The sequence below is a fragment of the Camarhynchus parvulus genome, chromosome 10 (genome assembly GCF_901933205.1).
Source record: "Camarhynchus parvulus chromosome 10, STF_HiC, whole genome shotgun sequence".
Taxonomy (NCBI): Eukaryota; Metazoa; Chordata; class Aves; order Passeriformes; family Thraupidae; genus Camarhynchus; species Camarhynchus parvulus.
The window spans coordinates 4312918-4338036 of NC_044580.1; the positions used below are offsets into that span (position 1 = coordinate 4312918).

General features: G+C 41.5%; 2 protein-coding genes across 6 annotated transcripts in view; one reads left to right on the forward strand and one right to left on the reverse strand.

The window, feature by feature from the left end:
* Positions 1 to 819: 819 nt before the first annotated feature.
* On the reverse strand, positions 820 to 12534 carry RCN2 (reticulocalbin 2). 2 transcript variants are annotated; one of them, XM_030955323.1, is made up of 7 exons: positions 12400 to 12534; positions 12182 to 12287; positions 9221 to 9417; positions 6068 to 6169; positions 5248 to 5344; positions 3425 to 3567; positions 820 to 1621 (listed from the first exon to the last, which is right to left on the reverse strand). In XM_030955323.1, exons 1-7 carry the CDS (start codon positions 12499 to 12501, stop codon positions 1469 to 1471), a joined length of 900 nt encoding a protein of 299 aa, XP_030811183.1. In that variant the 5' UTR covers positions 12502 to 12534; the 3' UTR covers positions 820 to 1468. The 2 variants fall into 2 exon arrangements, with proteins under 2 accessions (XP_030811183.1, XP_030811182.1); XM_030955322.1 differs by having other exon boundaries at positions 6068 to 6181.
* Positions 12535 to 16759: 4225 nt separating this feature from the next.
* SCAPER (S-phase cyclin A associated protein in the ER) overlaps positions 16760 to 25119 on the forward strand; it is a 139416-nt gene continuing 131056 nt past the window's right edge. For 3 of the 4 annotated variants that reach the window (XM_030954979.1, XM_030954981.1, XM_030954980.1), the window contains exons 1-3: positions 16776 to 16815; positions 18599 to 18674; positions 21112 to 21229. In XM_030954979.1, the coding sequence (XP_030810839.1) occupies positions 18612 to 18674; positions 21112 to 21229 (181 nt within the window). In that variant the 5' untranslated portion in view covers positions 16776 to 16815; positions 18599 to 18611. Of the gene's footprint in view, positions 16816 to 18598; positions 18675 to 21111; positions 21230 to 25119 lie in introns of all 4 variants that reach the window. The other variant, XM_030954978.1, reaches the window with a different exon arrangement.

Sequence of the window (25119 nt, forward strand, 5' to 3'; positions counted from 1 at the left end):
CCCAAGGAACTGACATAAAAAAATATGGGTAGAAAAGCACCCAACCACTAAAACTGAAAAAGTGTTTTGAATTTCTATTACTATGATATCTAAAAATATAGTGTATGTGGTTTTGCTTTGAATCAAAATTTCTAACCTTCTACTGACACATCAACACTTACCCCAAAAGGAATTCCATTTGTTCTGAGCATAATTAAGAGGTGGTATCCTGGGAAAAAAACAAGGCAGAACTAGCTGCTTTTACTCAATAGAGCAGGGAGGAAGGAAAACATTAGTCAAGAAGAACACTGTGAGAGCATTACCAGAGTTATTTATAAAGGAACTAAAAAACCCTAACACACTCCACACAAGCTGTTCTGTGAGGCTTTGTCTTTGTCTGGAATACTCAGCTCATTTCTTTCCAGGAGACATAAGGGAATATCTGGACTTTCCTACACTGAACCTGTAGTGCCATTAACCCTTCATTAACCCTTGTTTCAAATAATCACAAAATGGGACAGCACTCAGCTGTGGAGCTTTCAGCTGAGGTTAACTTTTAGAGGTTATTACTACAAATATTATTTATGTAATGCCTTGATGCTTTAGCCTTTCATATACTGCAAATCAAAAAATAAACACAATTGCTTCTGCAAACTTGTCCAGAAAATGCTAAATGCACACCTTTTTTTTTGAATCTCCTTTAGCAGCCAGATAAGATGACACATCTCTGGTTAATAAAGCCAAGAATGCTGCCAGTGGACATTATGCACATTGCTCACATCTCCAGGAGCTGCTGTGGGTGACCCAAGGTGAGAAACAGATGTACAAAACACAGAAAGATAGAACATTTTAAGTTTTAATCCAACAAATGAAGAAGGTCTCGACACAGTAAAATACAACTGCATTGCTAATGCTCTACAACTGTACATTAAAAATAATCCTTGTCTGTTGATGTAAAAATAGCAAGTTTTATGATAGAGCAAAACACAGTATAGAAACCATTCAAAATCAGGTAGAAACCTCTTAAACAACTGAGGCATTTATGTAAGTATTTCTCCAAAGGTATTAAACAAAACACAGTTAATACTAACTCTAAACATCCCCCCACCTTCCCCACACTCTGCCCTAATTTAATTGATTAGAAAAATAGTAGTCTCAGTTATTATATTTTGCATTCTTTCAGAACAATCTAGATTCTCCATTTTCTTCAAATACAGTAGAACAACTCTTCACAATACAGTACTACCCTGAAGTAATTTATTTCCCAACACTACAGAATTTTGACAGCAAGTATTTCAAATTAATTGTGAAGGCTAGAAGAGGCCCAGGAAGTTTGCAGGAGGGCAATTTAATTTTGAATGCAAATTATTTACACAAACATTAGTGTACTGTAATTACAGCATGAAACTTGCAATGCAGCTGATGAGTGCTTTTAACAAAAGCTTCAAATGAAAGAAAGGGAATAAAAAAAGATTACAAAATAAATAATCTAAAGTTCTTCATGGTAGAAACGTTCATCATGAAGCTGCCTACCATAATCTGTTGCTTCACTGTTAAGAAACAAATCCTGGTTCTTAAGAATCTCTGCTTCAGAAAGTTTTTTATCATCATTCAAATCCATCTCTTCAATGAGGTGCAGAGCCTGTAAAAGAAACAGACCACCACATGCACCAAGTTAAAACAATTCTGGTTTTTTGCTTATTTATATATTATAAAAAGAGGGAAGTTTAGCAGTAAGATGAAGAACCAAATGCAGAGTATTTCATTTTAGCTCATTCACCAGTATTTCATAGTTCAAAGCCAACAGGCTGTGCAGTAGCTCTACTGGACCACTTATTTCTGAGTATTAGGAGTCCTGGTATTACATGGGCTTTGTTTTCATTTGCTGAACATCTACAAATACAGTGGTTTAGAGAATCCTTCTGTTCCTGCTTTTCCTGATTGGTTTGGCTCAATGTAACTGAGCCAAAAATAACGGGGACAAACGTCAGCCAAGGGGATTTTAAAAGCACTCTGCATGGCAAAAGCTCATGATTAATATGACAAACATCTTGGCCAACACATGTCAATTCCTGAAAATGGAATAGATAGTATTTTTTCTATTTTTATGTTATTTAACTACCGGGTTTCTCAAGTCATTTTGAAACGCTGAAATGGAAGTGTGATACTCTGACTTCAAACAGCAGTTTATGACTGAATCAATGTTACCTTCTCTTCAGGACAGGTGACTTTGCTAAGCCTTTATATTACCCAAAGGAAAAAACTAGCAAATTAGAAAAACGAGTAAAACAATTTATCAGTTGCAGAATTGAGCTATTACTACAGCATGGCCTTGCTGTAAGCCAAAATCTGAAAGATTGCTAAGAAGAGCTAAAAAACCCCCAAACCAAGGAAGCTAACACAGATATGAACAGCCCCAGCAGCACAGAGCTCATGTCAGAACAGTGCTATTTCTGTGAACTAAGAACTGACCACAGCCAGAAAAGGCCATGCAAAGGCTCTCAGATCCCCATTTACAGCAACAGTCCCAGAACAGCTCAGCATCCCCCAGGTCCCACACAGCAGTACCCAGGGCTGCTGCTGCTGCTGCTGCTGCTGCTGCTGCTGCTACTGCCACAGGGCTGCTCCAGGCCCCAGAGCCCAGCAAGGCACAGCTGGCAGCTCAGGGAGGAGCACATGGGCTGTGTGTCTGTGTGTTTGTGTGACTGACACAGGGAGGTGCCTCTCTTCCCCAAGAATAAGAGACCATGGGAAGACCTGGCATTCCTGCCACTCTGAACACCAAAATCCTCCAGGGTAAAGCAAAGACATGGAAAATTTAGCTGAGAAGTTACTAGAAGAAAGGCAGAAATCCTCTCTACTGCACCCACGGACTGGAAACTGCCACAAAAAAAAAAGCTAAAATGAGAATCCACTTAAAAGCTATTATGCTGTTCTATCCCTGATTAAACCATTTTAATTAGCATCATCAAAGTTTTACACCATCTTGAATCACAGAGTATTTCCATTTTCTTGTACTCAAAACCAATTTTTAGTTCTACAATTATGATGATTTATCCAGTTAGAAGAATTACAATCAATTTCTTATTTCAAAATTATGCTGTTTCTTCAGGTAGTGCATCTCATTAGATTTACCTACAACAACTAAAAATGACTTATTAAAATTCTGTACCCTTGAGTCAAAGCAGATAAGCTATTTAAACATGTACAAAACCACTTTGTTAATTTACAAACATTTACACAATTAATAGGAACTTCACATTTGCAGTTAAAGGACCTGCATTCCTTGTCAAAGTGAAAATAAATTAAAAATATATGCAAAGATCTACTGATATTTTTTTCAATAACTAAGACACGATAAATCTGAATGCTTCTCTCATTTCACTGTGATTCTTCAAAATTCTCCTGCAGTAATTAAAACCTAACCAGCAGTCAAACCACGAACCTCCTCTTGTGCAATACCCTGATTGTTGGGTACTATCCAAGACAGCAGCTCTTGAGGGTTGAGTTTTCCATCATGATCCTTGTCATAGTCATTCACAAACCGGTCCTTCTCAACCAGGATCCATTCTGGATCTTCCCTTGCAGCTAGTAAGACACAAGTGAAAAGCTTAAAGCTACTCTTCACTTTAAAGCAGAGATTTTTATTTTTTCTCCTAAGCAGATACACTTATTCTCATAAAACACTACCTAAAAGTGATCTCACTAAACAAAAACAAACCATAATGGGCAGAGGAAAGTAGGGAAAGCAATTTCATTTACTGTCAGTACTTATTTGCATACTTGTTTTATACTTACCCAGTGTACAGGTATTGCATCCTGCAGCCTACAGCAATCTTAGACTTGTCCTTAACTCTTCATGTAATTGAGAAGTAATTCATCAAAATTATAAACACTGCAGACAAATGTGAACTGGCTTTCTAAGCCTTATGAAAGTCAAAAGCAGCAGGTATCATAAGCAGGTAAGTAACAGTTTCAAAATAATTACAATTCTATTATTAAAGAAGAAAAAATGAAGTCTCTCCTTCTTTTCTAACATTTGGTTTTGCAAGGAGATTTTCCCTTTATGTCACAACTCACCATACAGTGTTGCCCCAAACCATGAGCTAATTATGAATCAGAGCCCCCATGCAGCCTATTAGTAATTTTAAAGAGTGCTGCAGGAACACTGTCTGCAGGAGAGAAAAGCTGAAGTAGTTTGTACAATCACAGCTGATTCTCAAGTCTTGCTAACAAGTTGTAAGACAAAGCTGTTATCTTCTTTATTACTGCAACAATTTCACTCCTTTCCAACAACTTTTTATAGACTGGCTTGGAAAAGCTTTCATGTTAGAGGAGGAAAAAGATAAAGAATTCTGTAGCTGCATCAGAGATCAGTTGTTTTTACTGGCTCTGACAAACAAAGATGGTTATAAAACGTGAAATTCCAGGCGGCTGATTAGAGTGAAGAAAAACAGATTATTCCCCTGGTTCTCCATATCCTCATGTGGTTATACAATTCTCCCCAGCTAGGATGTAATTCAAAATTAGCACTCCTTTGGGACAAGCAGACTTCCCACAAAACTGAAGTTACTGGGCTTTTTGGAATGGGAAGAATTATTTGCCCTAGCTTTTAGCAAATCAAATACAGTGTGTAAAATATTCATTGAGAAATATTGATAGGCATCAGGTAAGTGTCCTTCTTCTTGTTAAAGAAGGAACAGATTGAGTTTAAGGAAGGGCAAAATTGGAAAAAACTAAACCCAAACAAACTTAAGAGTGAAGGCAGCACTCAGGCCTCTGATAACTGGAACAGTGCAGTGACTCCTCACACTTCCCCTCCACCCCTCTCACAACACACTCAGCTCAGTCCTCCCAAAGTAAGGCTGGCAGCTGCCTGCTCAGGCTGATCAAGGCCAGGGCAGTTTACCCTTACACTCCTGCTAGCTGGATCTGCAGATGTGCTCAGCTGGCAAATATGGCTGCACCTTATTTCAGCTGCATCCTCTGTGGTCAGGAATTCATTTCAGTCTTTCAGAAAACAAGAAGCAACTTGCAAGGAAACTGGAATGGGCTACACACAAACCCCCACCAAATACACATTGGGCAGACTGAAATAAGGAGTCTACTATGCCCAGGTCCAGAAAACAGAATTATTCTAAGACAGAAAATCTTCCTCAGAATCTGTAGGTCTAATGTGAAAAGCTGAAAATAAAGGTGCATCCAATTCTCCTCATATCAGAAGTTTTTTTGGTTCCCTCTTTCATGCCCCTTCCCATTTTTCCTTACTTGGGTCTCTTCTGTAATCACCAAGGAATTCTTCCAGGCTAACAAATCCATCACCATCTTTATCATGTTCTTCTAAAGCCTCCTGAATGACAAAGTCCTTTTGTATACATACAAAGAGCAAAATTAGCAACTCATGATCAAGAGAAACAGCAGTGAATCATTTTAGAGCAATGACATATTCCTTAAATGAAAGACTCCCTCATTTCAAATCTCTTTTTGTGTTTTATGCAGACTAGTGCACTAATTGGTTCCTGTGAAATAAAACAGATCTGTCCTTAAGAGTTTAGAATGTCAGATTTCATGAAAACCAAGTCTGAAAGGTGTCCATTGAGCTGGAATCCTTCAACACAATTCAAAACTGCAAAAGCAGCTCAGAAACATGAATATGTACAAAGCTCTATCATCCAATTTCACTTTTCTTATCTGGTGGATTCACTAATTTGCATTTTTGCATCTTAACTGAATTGTTAGGAGAACTGGATGGTTTTTTGTCCACCAGAGAGCCAAAACCAAAAGCTAAAATCTCACTGATGGATTTGGAGTCTAACAGAGCTGTGAGGTGGCTAAGTCAGTCCAGTCCCCAAAGCTGGGGATACTTGTGCAATCCTAGCTCTTGAAACAGATTTCAAAGAAAAGCACTGAACTCCTGCTCCAGCTCCTGACCTCTAGCACTGGATCCATGAGACATTACCTGATTTTAATTTGGGCTGTCCAAACCATATCCATAACTGCTCCACCTCCTGTGGCACTGAGGCTAAGGACACACATTGAAAAGAACCCCACCCACAGGGTGATAGAAGTGCTCCCCTCTAAACCTTACCGTCATGTACTCCACCTCTTCAGGATGCTCGAACGCAATATATTCATCCACATTTAGAGCAGGAACATCATCTCTATTAGCTTTCTCAAAACGTTTTTTCTCCTTTAAATGAAGCTTAGAAAATAGATTTAGTTAGAGCCCTTACTGGAAAGGAAAAACAACGTAATAGTAGCTGGCTCATTAGGATATTAATTGTTTCACATTACCTACTCATACTATACTGATGTTAAATTTTCACTAAAAACAGCTCACTGAGAGCAATAACAACAGCACTTTTAATTGAGGTGGTTTTATTCTAAGAATCACAAAAACCCCTGGTTTTTTCAATTTAAGGAGACATTTAAAATGAACCAAAGAAAGTTAATAAAAAGACCAAGAATTCTCATTTTGATATGTGCATCCTCTTCTAAAAGTCACCAATTTCTAAAATAACAAGCTGGAGTACAATTATTACAATTAATGGCAGCTATTGCAAATTCCAAAATTTACATTTTAAAGACATTTAACTTTGTAATAGATCTACATCTTATTTATGTCAAGGGCTGTCTGTAGTTCAGAGAAGGTCTTGAAAGATCATCTATGTAAAATGTCTTTTCTGAAGCCATTTTAAGGCCAGATTCCTTTACTACAGGACTGCTGTCGATTAAATGTGATCATTTTAAACCTTTTAATGTTTATGTTTATATTTAATGTGATCATTTTAAAAGTCACTTCTCTAATATGTTTTAAGTATATGTATTAGCATGCCATTAAAAAAGAAATAATATCTGATATAAGCAGGCAAGTTCTTATTTCTGAATGTCTTGCACTTTCTGTCTTCCAGATGTGCAAAGATTTCCTATTTTTTCTTGTTTTATTTTGTACAATCTCTTTAGACAAAATACAGACCCATACCATTGACAACTGATCTTTGCTCAAACTGCAGATCATGTGAACTATAAAAATCTTGGAATTCCATCCTTAGGTGTGCTGTGCTATCAGTGTGAGTGATCAGGATCAACCCCCGACTCAGAAAAACTATCCCCATACGAATGCGGGTTCGACCCACTAGGATCCGCCCGACTTCCCTTTTCAGTCCGCTTCTTTCTCGTAGCCATCCTCTTCCTTCTATTCGACCTAGAAATCGCCCTACTCCTCCCACTACCATGAGCAACCCAGCTACAATCTCCGACCACCACTCTAGCCTGAACCTCCGTACTCATCCTACTCCTCACCCGAGGCCTAGTATACGAATGAATCCAAGGAGGACTAGAATGAGCAGAATAACAGAAAGTTAGTCTAATCAAGACGGTTGATTTCGACTCAACAGATTATAGCCCCCCATAACTTTCTTCATGTCTTACTTACACTTAAGCTTCTACGCAGCCTTCACCCTAAGCAGCCTAGGCCTAGCCTTCCACCGAACCCACCTAATCTCAGCTCTACTATGTTTAGAGAGCATGATATTATCCATATATGTTGCCCTAGCCATATGACCCATCCAAACACAAACATCCTCCCCTACTATCCTACCCATCCTCATACTAACATTCTCTGCCTGCGAAGGAATAGCCAGCAAATTAGAGATCATAAACACTTTACAAATAACCATTTGAAATTGTACTTTGGTTTATATCCTACCTACTGACACTTCCTTCAAAATCAGGCTCAGCTGATGAACACAGAGCATAACATGTAACAAATGAAGTGTAAGATCTTAACTATTCTGCAAAGTAGTTAAATGTCCTCTTAGAGAAAAGCTGACCTTAGCTGGGAGTTTAACTAGGAAGGCAATCCAGAAGGATTACAGAAAGCACTATACTGCAATGTAAGCTTGAACCATCGAGGGAGAAAGAAAGTTTTCCAGTGTTTTTTGGGAAGTGATGAGCAACGCTGCCATCTTCTGGTAAACTCCAGTTCTTGCCTGATGTCACTTCTAAACTGTATCTTACTCTTTCATCTTGTTCAGAGCAAGACCACTAATCTGAAAAACTAAGGAAAATGCTGAAGGTGCCTGGCCTGTGATGCTTGTACAATGCTGCTCATTTACAATCTACGTTGGAGAAGTCAGCAGGCAGGAAAATGCAGCAAGCAGTCAAGTCATAACATGAGCAAGCAGTTCTATCCCAGCTTACAGATTTAGAGCTCCCTACGTATCTGTGATGGCAATGTCTCAAACATGGTATCAATATTTTGACTGGAAGTTCCTCTGAAAGTCTTGTGGTATTTAAAAGCTATGTAATTATTCAGTTATGTGACATACTAAGCTTTACAATTTGTTTCTTAAGTGTGTAAAATCCTTTGTTCACTGTATTAGTTTAACTTCAGCTAACATCCTAAATTATCTACTACTACTTTACTAAAAGCGGACAAAGCAATCCTCACAGAAAAAAATAAACCTCTGACTAGAATAGTCTAAAACCACACTTATTCTCTTTCTGGGAAACATTTACATGTACCTATAAATGTGGAACTTGAAGGGAAACAAGTTTTGCTATGTGGTGGTTCTTGTGAACCTGTTTCCCCTGTCTCTCTTGCCCCTTTCCCCGCTTAAGCATCTGCTTTCATAGACGTGACTCACACACAACTACTGTGTTTAAACATTCATTTTTAGCTGTGGGAGTTGCATTTTCATTGCTTAAAACTGTTTGTTTGAGTGGCTGTTTCATTCTCTGTGAGTCTCTAATGCACAGGCAATGTTACAGCAGGCAATATTGACAGCCCACACTGAGTGCTTGAGCAGTAACTGAAAGAATGGCTGAAACAGTGCAACAACCAAGGGGTTAAACAGCTTCCTTCTGCTCCAGCCCCAGTGCTGCTGGCCCTGCTGAGGGTAGGACTCCGTCAGAATGCAGACCTCACCCAATGGATTGCATCCTGGGCTTAAGATGGTGGCTGGAGACCATGCTCTGCTGTAAAACTGTCAATAGACTTATGCTCCACTCAGCCAGAAAAATACGCTCAGGAGGTACCATTTCACTGTGTCTTTATTTTGTCAGTAGCAGCTTTAATACTCCACTACTTTCCTTTAATTAGTCCCCTATCTCAGATAGCATAACATGTTAACCATATGCCAGCTGCTCTGCTTTCTCTACCCATCTTGTTCTGTCACAATAAACAAATATTGCTGCCTTTGGCCAACAGCTTACAGGAGCTGCTGCTGAAACATTTTACCTGGCGAAATGATTCTTCTTCTTGATCCTCCAGGACAGCGTTCTCATCAAAATCAATTACACGATCATACATTTGCAAGTTATACTCCTTCCAGGACACCAGTCCATCACCATCTTTGTCATAGTCACTGAAGTGCTGCTTAGCTTCTTGTGTAACATAATGCTTAAAAGACTGCTGTATCCAGGAGCTCAGCTCATCTGTGGAAAATTAAAAATATAACAAAAGAAAGAGAATCAGAATCATCTGCACCATAAAAATTGTGAAGATGACACAGATCTATTCTATCTGAAATACATTTTGCAATTCAGATGAAAGCATACAGGCAAGAGGTTACTTAAAGCAAACCAGCCTGTTTACTCCATGCTGTGCCTTTTTCCAAGGTAACTGAATGAGGGAATAGATCACAGCTACAGACTTCAGGGGGTTTGTTAATGGTTATGCGGCCTTGTCTTTTCTAGTCTGAAGGAAATCAACACTGTAGCATCATTTCTCATTTCTTTTTTCTCCAGAGCTTTATGAAAACGATGCTGAGTATGGTTTAGACGGACAACTCTAAACCTAATTTGGTATCCCAAAAAACCATTTTTCCCATCACTCTGGGGTTTCTTTTGAAAAATCTGCAAACTGAAATAAAAACCACTTTATTTTGTGTCATTGCCTTAATTACCCAAAATAAAATATTAACTACTTTTGTAGTGCTACTTTCCCTTTACTTGGGGCTGAAATCAAGCCTCACATAGTTTGGAAAGGTTTTTTAGCTGCTTGTTTTTATACAAATGTAGCTAAAAGAAATAAAACTTAATATACCAATGAACTGACAGAAATACATTAAAGTTACTTCATTTAGAGAAGATTGGGAGAACATACTCTCCCAGTATCTCTCAGTTATTTTCAGATGCCTGGAAGGGGAAAAACATCTCCCTCTGCATTGTAAAAATTATACATCCTAATCAACTCAACTGAAATCCTGCTCTGAAGAGTCATGTTGACTAAAAAAGAGTCCTATAGAAATCACTACTTTGACGCAGAAAAATCTTACAGCATTTATTAAATACTAAAGTATCTTATCCTCTCCTTCTTGGCAGAGGCATCAATACAACTTTATTAGGTTTATTTAAATATCCTTGAAAAGCAACAAGGGATTTTTTAAAATACATTTTGAGTACTGAATTTATATTAGCAAAGGGACCAGCTTGCTAGCAGATTCTGTGAATTGACTGAACATGCAGAGATGTGTGTGCCAGCAAGGCTTGTGCACAAACCAGCACTGCCTTACAAGAAACTGCAACATTTCTTGAAGGTGGGCACCATAAATTAATGGTTTACTTCCCAGCACTTAAGGTGTGAGGCATAGCCATGTGACCATGTAATATCCAGTGCCATGAATCAGAAATTCTTAATATTCCAACATTAGAGAAGCAGCATTAATATATTTCATCTTCTCTCACTGTCAGCCTCCAAATGGAGGCACTAGTAAGGAAGATGTTCTCAAGAGTTTTGCAATACACTGAGGAGTAACTGAGCTCAAAAAGCTTCAGTACCATAAGTTTCTTACTGTAAAAACACATTCCACTGTGAGTTTTACCTTTGGGAAGTGAAAGGAAGGCAAGTTTTCATTAGACTGAGAATCAGATGCAGTAAATACACCATGAGGACAGAGTATGGCTGGAATTCCTATACTTTTATATAGACTTTTTTCCTTAAAGCCTTCATGTTGTGAGCTGCTTGTGGTGTATGACAGGAATTAGCCATCCTACTGAAGCTACAGACTATCTCACCTCTACACAGTCCATGCAGGAACACTGAAATAAGGGTGTAGTTGATTAAATTCAGTGTATAAACTGTAAAGCATTCAAAAGACAGTCAATCTTGTCTTTAAGATTGCATTTTGTTCTCTCACCTAGAAAGTTTTCTGCATGTTTAGTGTCATTTTAATGAAATAATGTTCTGGCATTTGACCAAGGATTCTGCTTGCTTTGTGTGAGCACACAAGAGACATTTTCGTCAAAATCACAGCAGAGCAAAAAAAAATGTTCATAATGAGGTTTAAAATTAAATTAAAATTATCATAATGATATACTGAAAGAAAGGGCCTGAGTTTACCATGGAGCTCCAAAGTCTGAGGGACAAAAACCTGTCTGAAGAGCCATTTGATACCGTACTATGATGCAATATGATCCTTCAATGTCACTTGGTGTCACCAGGTACTGAAGCACACCTATGTAGTATTATGGCTGCAGTACTTTTTCCATCTTACACCTGCTCTCTGATTTGCACATAACAGGATGACAAACATGGAAACCCACTTGATTCCAAGTAGCTTCACACATGCAAGAAGCAGGTACCAGTGCAAAGGAGGTACCTTCAAGTTGATACTGCTCTGACCTACACTAACTCTTGCTGGCCACAATCCTTCCATCACAGAATGGGTCAGGCTGGAAGAAACCACGGTGGGTCATCTGGTCCAAGCTCCCTGCTGAAGCAGGGTCATCCCAGAGCACATGGCACAGGATTGTGTCCAGAAGGTTCTGGAGTACCTCCAGTGAGGGAGACTCCACAACCTCTATGGGCACTCTGTGCCAATGCACAATCTCTGCACAGGAAAGAAGTTCTTCCTCATATTGCAGTGGAATTTCCTGAGCATGAGTTTCTGTTCATTGCCTCCTGTCCAAGTAGTTGGCACCACCGAGCAGAGCCTGGCTCCATCCTCTTGGCACCCTTCCTTCAGGCATTTACACAGATCAGTGAGGTCCCCTCTCAGTGGTCTCTTCTGGAGTCAAACAGAAACCTTAGGCACAGAGATAGCCTCTGTATGAGCCTGTCAGTGTTTCTAACTCACTGTGCAAGGCATCGTGATGTTTCCCACAGGGATTCTCCCCAGCACAAGAGCCACGGGCTTTGTCACGGGTAGAGCGCGTTCTCCTCCCGGAGCAACCCGGCCCGCCTGGCCCCCACCGTTACCCTCGCTGAGCAGCCCGTCCGCGTCCGCGTCGATTTTCTTCACGATGTTCTTCAACCGCCGCTGCTGCTCCTCCGGGCTGAGCCGCGCGTACTCCTCCGCTTCCTCCTGCGGCACAGCAACACGCCCCGTCAGCGGCCCGGCCCGGCCCGGCCCGGGGAGCGCGCCCGCCCCGCGGCCCCGCCGGAGCGACGGCCGGCCCCGCCCGCCCCCGGCCCACCTGCCCGCCGAGCAGCGCCTCCCGGTCGTACTCGGCGCGGTGCTGCCCGCTCGCCGCTGCCAGCGCCAGCGCCAGGCCCAGCGCCAGCAGCACCGGCCGCATCGCGCCGCCCGCCCAGAGCGATCCGCGGCGAGGGGCGGGGAGAGGGCCGGGGGCGGGCGGGGGGCGCGGCGGAGGGTCGGGCTAGCGGGCGGAGGGTCGGGCCCGCGGCCGCAGGCGGGCGATGGTGTCACTTGGGCGCAGTGCCAGCGATTCGGGAATGGGAATGGGACTCTCTCGCCTAGGCTTTTCTGGTCTACCAGCGAAAGGTACCAAATACCGTCAGGACATACTGAGAATTACCCAACTGTTAAACATCAGTGAGGCCTGTCAGACTGAAATGATTTACCACGGTCTGACTGAGTTCGAGGAGCGTTTCAACATGGTAAGAGTGACTCTTCGAGATGCCCTGCACAGGACACAGAGTTGGGCTGGATGATCCTGATGGGTCCCCTCCATCTCGACATATTCTGTGATTACCAGAATTTCAGGCAAGCATTAACAAACCCTGCAAGGGGAAGATGATCAGGAAACAAGGTGTGCAAAAGCTTTATACCAAAAATGAACAAGCATTAGTCTTGCTTAAGGGTGCAACTCACAAGTAATGCTTCTGAGGCAAAGAGAAAGGGAAGCGAGGCTTTGTAAGAGTTATTAATAACTGGATCAATACAAGTTTTAATAACTGTTCAACACAGATAATAGAAAGCTGTAAAATAAATTTAGCCTCATTGACCACTTAGACAAACTGAAAATACATCGTGTAAATGAGCAGGGGCCTCCCCAAGAATATCCTTCCTAACAGCTGTCACATGAAATTGGGATTGCTCTGATCCTGACCCCACTGTGGTCAAATTAATCATTGTTACTGGGTTGAGATTTATGTAGGGCCATTGTCAGATTTGTTATTTCTCCATTCAGTACAAGAGTATTTTCAAAATTCGTCCTTTAGCCAGAAAGAGGTGAGATTAACCCACCTGTGTTTCCATGAACACCATTGTTCAGGCAGAGCCCCAAGGTAATGGAAATTGCTGCACTGTCCAGTCCCTTCCATGGCGACAGCCATAGACTGATCCCAGTTCACCCCCAATTCTATTAACTGTGAAGAGCTACGACAGTTCATTCTGAAGATCCGAGAGTAAAATATTGCAATAAATCAGTAAATGTGTTATTGCAATTTCCTGCCTGTATAAGAAATGTCTTTCCATTAAAAAATCTAATAGTGAGTTAAGTCTAATATCTTTTATTGGTTTAAATGTCAAATTTCCCATCAGTATTTAATAAATCACATGTACAAAATATGAATTAAGTCCTACTACTTGTGGCATGTGTAGACAAAGGAAATCCTATGAGCAATCAAGTCAGAAATATGATTTGATTAGTTTCTGAAATAGCACTCAGGATGCTTTGTTTTCTTTGTCTGATGCATTAACACTACAAAAAACCTCTTTGTTGTGTATCTCAAGGGTTGACAAGTGTATCAGACTGGACATTTCAATGCCTACACAACCTGCAAGACCACATTTATTATTATGAAATTCATTATATCCTATACATTAGGAAAAAAAAACAGAGAAAAAGCAAAAGAATCAGAGAAAAAGGCAGAGAAAATCATATTCTTCTCCATGTCAAAATACAACAGACCCTTCCCAGCACACAGTTAAACCAGCTGTGTAATAAAATTCAAGACCATTCTGGTATGAATGCAGGGGGGGAAAAGAGAGAGGTTTTTCTGTTCCCTCCATTATTTTAACCACTTGCATAGTAAGTGCATCACTATTGTAAGTTAAAAGGGAGTATCAGTGAAGCTATTTTTAAATCAGAATACAAGTCATGCTATATAAAAACTTTTTAATGTGGTGAACTTCCTGACTTTTCTGGAAAATCTGCCCTTCCCTCAAGCCAAATCACGTCACAAATCTATTTGGAGCCCTTCTTTTGGTCACAAAGAAAAAGAGAATGTTAGAAGGTCATGTTCAACACAACTTCTCTGTGAGATCTGCAAGTGTAAATTGGGTCTGTTGGACTGTCAGCATGAGAGCAGCTGTCCAGCAGCACAAGCACCAGTTCTTGAACAGTTATTTCTAACAAGTCAAGTTATCCATCTGGTGTTCACTGTAAGTTTTTGACATTTCTACATTTCAGTTTTATAAATCACTGCTTGACTTGAATAAGCTTTAATTCATTTTATTCTAATGTATGTCATTTATCCACTGTCAGAATTGATTGACAGTAGCTTTATTTAGATAGGCTTCCATTTTGACATATTTTGTTATTATCACATCAACATTTTAAGCTGCATGAGACGGTTTATCTAAGACCTGCCTGCAAAGATTATCCTTCCCTTTTCCATTATAAAAGTTGTTGATTTTAGGTTTAAATAAGGGAAAAAACTGAGCAGCAATTTATAAAGATCATCACATTTAAATACCCTGTGTTTGGATTTCAAAGTGTCAGTCATTTGCTTTGGTAGTACTCAAATATGACTTTTTGAATGTTCTAATTGTTTCATAAGAATTTCAGAAAGTATTTTATACTCTGCAGACATTACTGACCTGTTTTTCTAGTTCTTTGCATTTAGTGCAGTTATTAATATCTGAGGAAACAGGTTATGAGAGGAGATTCTTCTGATGCTGTATCTGATTTGGCATCAAACCAGAACAGTAGGATTTGATGCAACACAGTATCAGGGCACTCAGCTCAGCCACACACTGAGGAGGCAGCTGATAAATAAGTGCATTATCAAAGGATGGCACTGTGAGGGATTTGCATGGGACCTCCATGGCTCAGCTCTCTGCTCTGAATCCCGGGTAAGTGATGTATAATTTCTGAGAGGTGTTGTTGCTGCTGCAGATCCAACTGAAGCGTGTATGATCTCCCAAGCCATCTATTGCCATCCTTGCAGGACTTTTAATGTTTCAGAGATGACAGCCTGAGCTGTCCAGGTTATCATTTAGGCCTCTTTCTTCTTGCTATTCCTGTCACACAGAGTGAAACGGATTATTCTCTTCACATCATGCTTTTACATGCTTGAACACTCCTACCACATCCCCTTTCGTCTTATTAGATTCCGCTTGTCCTGTGTTTCCTCACAAATCACATTTCCCAGGCCTCAGACCCCATGGGGAAGGCTGGCCTCTTCACAAGCCCCACCTGTCCCCAGGTGGGCAAGCTGGCCACAGTAGCCCAAACCACACTTCAGTGTTACAGGATTAGGTGTCTGTGTTATATCTGCACCCCATGTATTGCACACAGTTATTTACTGTTCCCTTTTTCTCTGCTCCCAGCAGTGGGGAGGGGCTGGATGCTGAGGGGCTGACTGCCATGACTCAGTGATCACACTGGCACAGGAAGCCACATCAAGTTTACAGCAGCTGAACATGAGCCCAGGTGGGCAACAAGGCCAATGGCCGCTGGGCAGTACCAGCAGCGCTGTGGCAGCTGGAGCAGGGCAGTGAGCATCCATCCCCCTGTGCTGGGCACTGCTGAGGCCACACCTCACACCCTGGCCTCACATGGGGGCCCCTCACAACAAGGAAGATATGGAGGGGCTCCAGCGTATCCAGAGGAGGGAACAGAGCTGGGGAAGGATCTGAAGCACCAGGAGCAGCCAAGGGAGCTGCAGGAGCTCAGCCTGGAGGAAAGGAGGCCCGGGGGGACTCTCGCTCTCCACAACTTACCAACAGGAGGTAAGGTCTGGTCTCTCCTCCCAGGCAATGGTGACAGGATGAGAGGGAATGGCCTCAAACTGCACCACTGGAGATTTAGGTTGGACATCTGCAGGAATTTCTTCACAGAAACAGTGATTAGACATTGGAACAGGATGCCCAGGGAGGTGATGGAGCCACTGTCCCTGGAGGTGTTTAAGGAAAGACTAGCCATGGCACTTGGTGCCGTGGTCTAGGTGACAAGGTGGTGCTCGGTCATAGATGGAACTCAGTGGTCTCAGAGGCCTTTCCCAAGCGGATCGATTCTGTGACCGCACCCCAGCGTTTCCTCAGGGGCTGAGGGGAGCCGCGAGCTTGCCCCTGCCCGAGGGGCCGCGGGAACCTCCTCAGTGGCCCCCTCAGGGTGGGGCGAGGCGCGGGCAAGGTGAGGGCAACGCCTCACCGGCGCGGGCCGGGCAGGCATCAGGCGGGGCGGGTGGAAGGTGTGGGGCGAGGTGAAGGCATCGCTACACCGGCGCGGGCCGGGCATGGTCGGGCGGGGCGGGTGGAAGGTGTGGGCCAGGTGAGGGCATCGCCTCACCGGCGGGAGCCGCGCATGCGCAGGTCGGGCGGGCGGGGCCGGCACGGCTGCGGGCGGGCGGTGGCGGCGGGGTGCGATGACGTCAGCGCGGCGGGACGCGCGCGGGCGGGACGGCGCGGCGCGGCGGAGAGCGTGAGTGGCCGGCGCGCGGGCCCGGCGCGAGCGGGCAGCGCGCGGGAGGCGCGGGCAAGATGGCGGCGGGCCCGCCTCACCCCCCTCAGCCCCACGGCCCCGGCGGGCGGCTCTGCCACACGGCCCGGCCAGACGGGGCACGGAGAGCCTGGTTGCTACAGGCGACCGGGAGCGGTGGGTGTGGGTCAGGCCGTGCCTTGAGGGAGAAACGGGCTGTCCGTCTGAGCCAGCCCCTCGCGGCGTTCCCGCACTGCCCGTGGGGAGACTCGGACTCAGCCTGAGGGGGGTCCCGGTGCTTGGGACCCCGCCGGTCCTTTAGGCTGAGGCCCACCTGTCCTCAGTGGGAGTTGTGTGGGGGGGGGGAGAGGCACCCGCGCTGAGGAAATTCAGTGTGAACCCGTGTCAAATGCCACATGCTGTATGACTGTTTGCATCCGAGAAACTGCTAATGTCGTTCCTAGCGTAAACCTTTGCTCTTCCTTTGCTGTCAGAGACAAAATCACGGCTGGCAGCACGGAAGGTCTCGCAGTGTACTTGGGGTCTGTCTTCTCTGTGCAGTTCTGTAAATACAGGTTCTTATTTCTGCATTATTTGCAAGTGAACTGCACTACTGGGAGAATACGTGGATCCTCGTATTCTCTCCTCAAATATATATGTCAGTTTAATGAGCTTTTATTATCCCTCGATTACAATCAAGTTTGGTGTACAAGGATGTTTTCTAAGATGCTTCAGTGTTTGAAGACTCACTGGTGGGTCTGTTCTGATGGCTGAAGTGATGCAGAAGTACAATCTTTTTTTTCAAATCTCCCTTCATCCAACTGCATTACATTTTGGTTTGTATGGGTTTAGTAGGTTGTCTTAAGGCATACAGAGATCCGTGGGCTTGTTGGCACAGGCTGGGCTATATCCTTATAGAAAATTCAGCTATTTATGTAATGTGAGAACAGGTGAACAGTCTGCTTAAAGCAGTGTCATTCATGATAAAGGCCAACAAAATCTGACTTTGGATCTGATTAAATGTTCATACTGTCTTTTTACCTGATTTTGAATAGTTTAGAAGTGTCTTTAATTTTCATTTAGTGTCTGATTCTTCAGATAAGTAAGATTAGACTGCACTCAAAATAGACTGCACTCAGCTGTTTAGAATTTATCAACCTTAAAGCCAAGGATTTAACTTTATTTCAGAATTGTTAACACTCTTCTGGAAATTCTTGATAAACCTATAAATATAAACCCTGTGGACTTTCTTCATTTGTGGAATGGTTCTGTGTTACAGCTGCAGAAAGTATTCACTTTGCCAGAGCTGACTTGTACAGGAGCCTTCACATCTTATAGTTACATGAGAACAGAAGTTTCAGTTTTATTTTACTTCATCATTAATTAGCTGATGCTGACTGTTAGTGCAACTCTGATTTGTTTTTCTTTCTGAACTGATCACCAACTTGCCCAGTTCTCTGTCACAGGAAAGATTATTCTACTTGCATCACTGTTGTACAGCAGTCCATGCAATGATTTGTTTGAAAGTTTTGATAGTCTTTGTACTGTTTACTGTCTAACCACATATAAAATTACATTTTTCTGTAGTGTCAGTCTCTTTTTGTTTTCTTCTTGGACTTTTGGCTGTTCTTAGTAAGGAGCAATGCAAACACTTAACAAATAAAATTATCTTCTGACAACCTTACTGTGCTCATCTGATGTACATGACCTAAATGCTGCCAGCAAGCTAAAAGTGGTTTTAGAAGTGGTTTAAGGTAAAATTATTAATTGCATTTTTTTGACACAGGTATGAAAACTCAATGGGGTCATCCAAAAATGTAATAAGTGAGCCTGTTGATGCAGAGGAAGGCTATAACATGATGGTAAGACATTCAGTAGCTATTACACTGTATGGTATTTTTTCAACAGCAAGAAAAACTGATTTTTCATGTTGGGATTAATTAATAAATCAGTTCATTTGTACCTTCTATGAAAGTATCGATTCTAGGAGCTTCATAAGTGTTATTCATTAACACTGTGGAGAGGAACCTTCAAAAAGGAATTTTACAGTAGAATAAATCTGAGCATTTTTCCTGCTTTGCATAATTTCTAGTTGTGTTAGTATGTGGGGGTTTTTGCATTCATTCTTTTTCAGCTGACTCCCATTTTAAGCTGCTTTCATCCAAGCTGTGCTGTAGTGTGAGACCTCAATGTTTGGTCCCACTCAACAGTGTGGTGTTCTTGGAAGGGGCTGAACTTAGAGCTGAATGACTTTTCTTTGGGAATGCAGTGGATGAAACTGCTCGGTTTGTTTGCATCAATGTATTTATATCTATGAGCATAATTTAAAAAAGAACCCTCACAAAAGGTCCTTTAGTATTTGTAGCCATGACAAGAAGCAGTACAGACTAAATAATAAGCATTTGCTGTTAAAGGCTGAGCAGTTTCTGGTCCCTCCTTTGGCCTGAGGGCTGATTGTATGCAGAGCACATGGCAGAAGGAAACTCCTTTGCATAGCTGAGTAGCAAATAGCAGGGATTCAGGGTGAGGGAGCAGTCAAAGCCAGGGGTCAGTGTATGAGGGAGGGGACTGCAGTGAGCTCTTGTCAAATGGAAAGGCTCTTCCCAGCCACTCCTGCCGTTGGCACAATGATTCTCACTTCTGGCTGTGCAGGTCCTCATTGCTGACTCCTGCTTGGGCCTCCCGTTTGACTGATGTCCAGGTTACAGAGATGAGAATTTTAAGTTAGGCTCTAGTTTCATTATACAAAATACCTTGAAATGTCATGATGAGATACTTATTGTTTCCTTTGAAGCTTTTCTGGCTTGTATAAAAATAAATAATTTGGGAAGTTAGTTTGTTGTGGACTAATGCAAAGTTTTAGACTCACATCATTAAGCAACAAGGGATTAAAAACCCAGACCAAACTTGCTGCAGCAGAAACAGTCACTCTTACTAAAAATTCCTAGCAAGAATAGACAATTAGTTGTATAGAATAAGGATAGATTAGAGCCAGTTCTGTACGGGTTCTGGGGGTTTTATGTGCTTTATTTGAGTTGCTTTGGGCCAAGGTATGTAATTTTGCTCTGTTTTCTAAAACTTCACAGATTCAGCAGTGCTATTTTTTCCTCTGTTGTGTTGCCTGGTCGTGTCTCTGGGCGGGTCTGTGAAGCACTAGATGGCACACTGTGACTTCCAGAAAGGCAACTGAGGACATTTGAATGAGAGAAACCCGAGTTAAAAACTATTAGATTAGCATTAAAGTAAAAGGAGTTTGTTGTTTGTGTTATGTTCCCTGCTGCCTTAAAAAATTCTAGCTGCTCATCTTCTATATTTGGTTTTTGTGTAATTGTACTGTATTTTCTTTCTAAAGATGTAGAAGTGGTTGCAGGCTTGAGCCATATAATGGTAAAAATGAAAAGAGAAAAAATGTACCTCCTGATTAGTTCGACAGAAAATCAGTCTGTTTGTGCCTAAAATAATTCTTGGGTTTGTTTAACTTCTTTATGGTTAAGTTGACCAGTGTTTAAAGCTAATGTGGTCAGCAGGTTTGTGCTATCATGGTACATAAGTTTATCATCACCGTACATTGTTTGGCTTTGTTGAAAGTTATTTTTTGAGGATTAACTTTTCTACACTGTAGAAGAGGCAAGATTTTATCTGATTGACACCTGCCAGTTGATACAAATGCTTCTTAATGTACTTGGTTTCAAGTGTCTTGTGATAGAGCACCTCCCAAGTGCAAAGAACTGTGTTTATTAGGTAAATGAAGTGCATCCCCAGTGTCTCTTATTCTGTCTTTGAGTGGTTGCAGCTTTGCAGTAACAGCCCATCACAGTTGCCAGGAAATACTTTCTAGGTTCTTGTGTTCTCAGTGAGAGAGCTGGGATTTTATACATGCTTCAGATGGTTCCCATACAGCTCACGCCTTTCTCCAGGCTCTCACCCATCAGCCAACACATGTATTTTGGTCTCATGCTGCCTTTAGCTTGTATAATTAGTTCTAATTGACACAGGGTAATTAAAACATTTGTGAAGTCTGCTGTGATGTCCCAGCAGCATTGTCAAGCAATTAAATGAAAGTGATGTGGTCTAAAGGTACTCATCCTGAGGGCTGGGTAGTAACTCCCATGCCATGCTGATAAGTAAATCTGCTTCTGTGCAGAATGGCAATGAAAATGAATGCATACACCTGTTTCAGATATTTGAGGAAAATTCAGCACCATGTTGGATGGTGTAACCACATACTGGATGAAATCAATATGTCAAACCAAAGATTTCTTTTTCTTATGTGCCCACCCATGTATTTCTTATTTTCAGGCTTCTTTCCAACGCTCCAACAGCCATGACAAAGTGAGGAAAATAGTGGCAGAAGAGGGACGGACAGCAAGGAACCTGATTGCCTGGAGTGTCCCACTGGAAAACAAGGAAGATGATGGTATGTGTTTAACAGTCTTCCCGGTCTTTGCACTTCCATCCCTCTGTCAACTGGAGTTGCTCATCTGGAAATATTTTCCTTACATAAAATTCCTCTATTTAAAAATGTTCTGTTTAGCATACATAGTGTAATTTAGAAGTTTATTTACAGAGTGTGCCTTGCAGTTGGCAGATCACTTTGTAAAACCTTCCAGTGGCAGATTAAAAACTGTTTTAATTTATCTGCAAGTGACATCTAAGTCTGTTTACTTCTGCTGATATTGTGAAGATAGTTGTGTAACACAATGATGTTGTCCTAAAGTGCTCTCTTGTAACAGGGGAATTCAGAATTGTAGGGATGACTTAGAACAATCAAACAAATTGCTCTCTGTGTTCTAAAACAAAGAAATTTGGAAGTTTCTTTTGGGATCACTTCAGCTTTGGTAAATGCCAATGAAGACTCTCTAAAGAAGGGGATATGTGGGGACAGCTTTCCGTAATGCAAGTCCTCAGAACAGTTTTATTGCTCTTATAATACTCTCTTGTGGTGTGATGACTTAAGGAACCAGAATTGACTTTTATTTTTATCCTACTCAAGCTGTTCCAGATGTCTGAATGCTGGTTTTGAGAACTTCATCTCAAATATTTTTTGTAGCTGCATGTCCGTGTCCAGGTGCTGCAGCTTTTAAGTGTCTAAAAGTAAATTTTTTTATGCTATGAAGATGGTTGAACATGGGAACCAGTTGCCTTGAAAAACTGTGGGCATAATCTTCCTTGGAGATGCACAAAACCCCCCTGGACATAGCTCTGGGCAGCCTAGAGGTTGAGTTAAACCATCTCTAGAGGTTCCTTCCAACCTCAGCTGCTCTGTGATTCTGCCAGTGGAAAAGACATTTCTAACAAATGTTATGTCTTAAGGTGCAAGATAATTCACCCTGTGTCTGATGCAAAGTTCCAACTGTCTTTAAGCAGAGTAGAATTGGGGCCCAAAGTATTTCCAGATTCCAAATTACACTTCTGGGGAAGGTAGTGATATGTATGTGTGTGTGGAAATACATGCAGTGTATTTCCAGTAGTATTTTGAGCAACTTGTGGGTTGATTCACTTTCTGTGTAAAGAGTCTGTTATTTTTGAATACTACCTTGCTTGTAATATTATTTTAGAAACTTTAATGCCTTTTCCTTAAAAATGTCTGTGAGTTGTAGATGAATGTTTGCTCTAACAAATTCTGCTAAATCATGATAAATGAATGTAAAAGTGAATTTTTAGCTTTCATTAAATAGTAGTTCTGTACAGTAATTAGAATCCAAGTAGCTGTATTCATTTCCTTCTTTTGCTCGTATTAGCCCCATTGTAGTTTTTAAACTTGGTCAGTGGTGCTTTCTTTTTAATATTTCTTAAATTATAAGCTGACCTTTTTGCACAATGCAAAGGATCTGATGATTATTGCCTGATGGAAAATTTCCCTGTGAAAAGGAACTAGTGGTTAGTGAAAGCCTGGCAGAGGCAGATCCTTTATCTCTTGACCCTTGCCTGGCGTGGGAGGTGTTTATGTCGGTGTCACTGAGCTCTGGTTCATTTTTTACTGATCCTTCCATATGTGCTGTGTCCCTGAGGGATGACACAGCAATATTATGGATTAGGACAGTTCTAACTTGTTCAAGGGTTGTGTAAATCAGGGCAAAGATTCAGGGTGCTTGAGCCAATCCTGCCACTCTCCTGTACAAAGCAGAATTTTGTGTTTTGGCTGTTTCTTCTGCTCGTGATGTTCAGAGGTATTGATTTGGCAGCACCAGTGTGTGATTTAACATTTTAAATTATATACTGTTATTCATAATGAGATTTTTTTCCAGACACAGTGAAGGTATGAGCACTTTTTATTACTAGGGTTATAGAGCTTTTTATAGAGGATTGATTAATTGAAATGCTGAATTCACCTTTTCCATTTGTATCCTTTTTCTATTTCCTTTAGAAATGGTGTGCTTGTGTTCTTCTTCCTGTTTTTTTTCTCTTGCTCTGAAAGACTTGTGTATTTTATATAGTATACATAGATAAAAGAGAAATCAAAACCTTCTGATTCCGTTCTGTAAATACATAGTTCCAGCCAGTAAACAGTATTTCCTTAAAAAGGAAAGAGATTTCTGGAATGGCAGGTGATAGGTTTGTTGTGTGTTTTGGAGCAGTGTGTACCCCAGTTATGTCAGATCTGAAATTCTAATTATGAATACAGATCAATGCCGTGACAAAATCCCAGGCACGGTGGTGATGGTCTAGGAGAGAGAGTGACTGTAACACTTTTCAGCCACTGAAATTCAAATACTCCTTCACAGAATTCAGTAGTACACAGCAGATTCTGTTGGATAAACTAATCAACCCTATTGTTAGCTTGGTGTCTCAGGAGGAGTCTTGAAACAGAAAAATTCATTCTTCTGGTATTCTGTCTCCAGAATGGAATGTACATTCCAAACCTGCAGCCAGCAGTCACCAATTGCAGTCACATTGCTTTTGCCCACCTTGGAAGGCTGTGATAATTCCAATGGAAGGTTTCAGAATTTTTTCCTTTGTAATTATTTCACATACCTAGAATTAAGTTTGAGGCACTGAATGCAGATAAGCAACTACACACAAATTTTATTACAAAATCTTAGGTATGATATTAGCAGCGGTTAAAAAATTGCAGAGGCTTGACATGTAAATGTTAATAGATGGTAAGATATCTCTGGAACTTTGAGATGTGTAGAAAAATTGGAAAATCTGGTATTTGTGACTGTTCTCTTCCTATTTCCTATTTGTTTAAAATCACTTGGGCTCTTGCCATACAGAATTCATTTGCAGATTAAGCATTTCAGGGTAAGGAAACATATTTTAGTGGTTGAAAGGTACCTGGCACATTCTGGGGAGCTTGCAGCATATTCCACTGTTTTAGCAAGAGACTGCTGCAGAAAATAGGTTTTGTGGGATGTGATCAAAGTGATGAAATTTGTCTCTCTTTGGCCATGTGAGGCAATGTGAGAGTCCTGAGTGCACACATTGTAGTGAGCCCTTGCAGCACCGGTCTGAGGGGACCTGGCAGAATGTGGTGTGGAGGGAAGGGGACTCTTTAAGGCTCATCAGTTCCAAACCTTGAGTTTCACTGGAATGAATGGGAATCCAGTCTAGTGCAGGTAGGTGAATACAGGGCCGTTATATTCTGGATGAAACCCTTACAGTAATTTATAAAATTAAGTTTGTGCACAATATATTGCTGTAATTCAATTTAGAGGTGGGAAAACATGGAGAATTTTGGTTATATCCATGCTTGAAGGCAGTCATTTCTCCAGATCCTCAGCATAGTACAGTTAGAAAAATAGCATCTTGTAAGAAGATGTGGTTCATAATAGGATTAGAAACTTCAGTATGCTTCCTCAGTTGAAAATTACCATTTCTGCTGAGGGTGTTATGATGAACAGTGTCAAAGACTTTGAAACAACACATGCAGTTGATTTTTGCCACAGCCAGGACAGAAATGAAGGCAGCAAAAAATTCCTAAATGTGAAGGCAATTCCCACATTTCCCATACCAGTAAAACTATCCAAAAGAGAGAGGTGAGCAGGATGGTTATTGAGGTTGTTAGGTAAAAGATAGCTTTTGAAAATAGGTTATCAGTGGGGGTTTTTGGCAGGTGTTGGTACTTCTGCTTTTTGGATAGGCAGACTTCACAAATCATAAGCCCTGTGTGCTTCATATTTAAACAGCAGACAGGGAGGAAATGGACTTCTAGTGTAAAGTATGGCTGTAGCTCCTGCAATGCTGCAGAACTTTGATACTTTATATATTTCACACGGGCAACTTAATAGCTAAAGGAGATGATCCTCTTGGGTCACAATTGTTCTCTCCTTACAATTCAGGCAGTTGCTAGCATGAGGTGCCCTT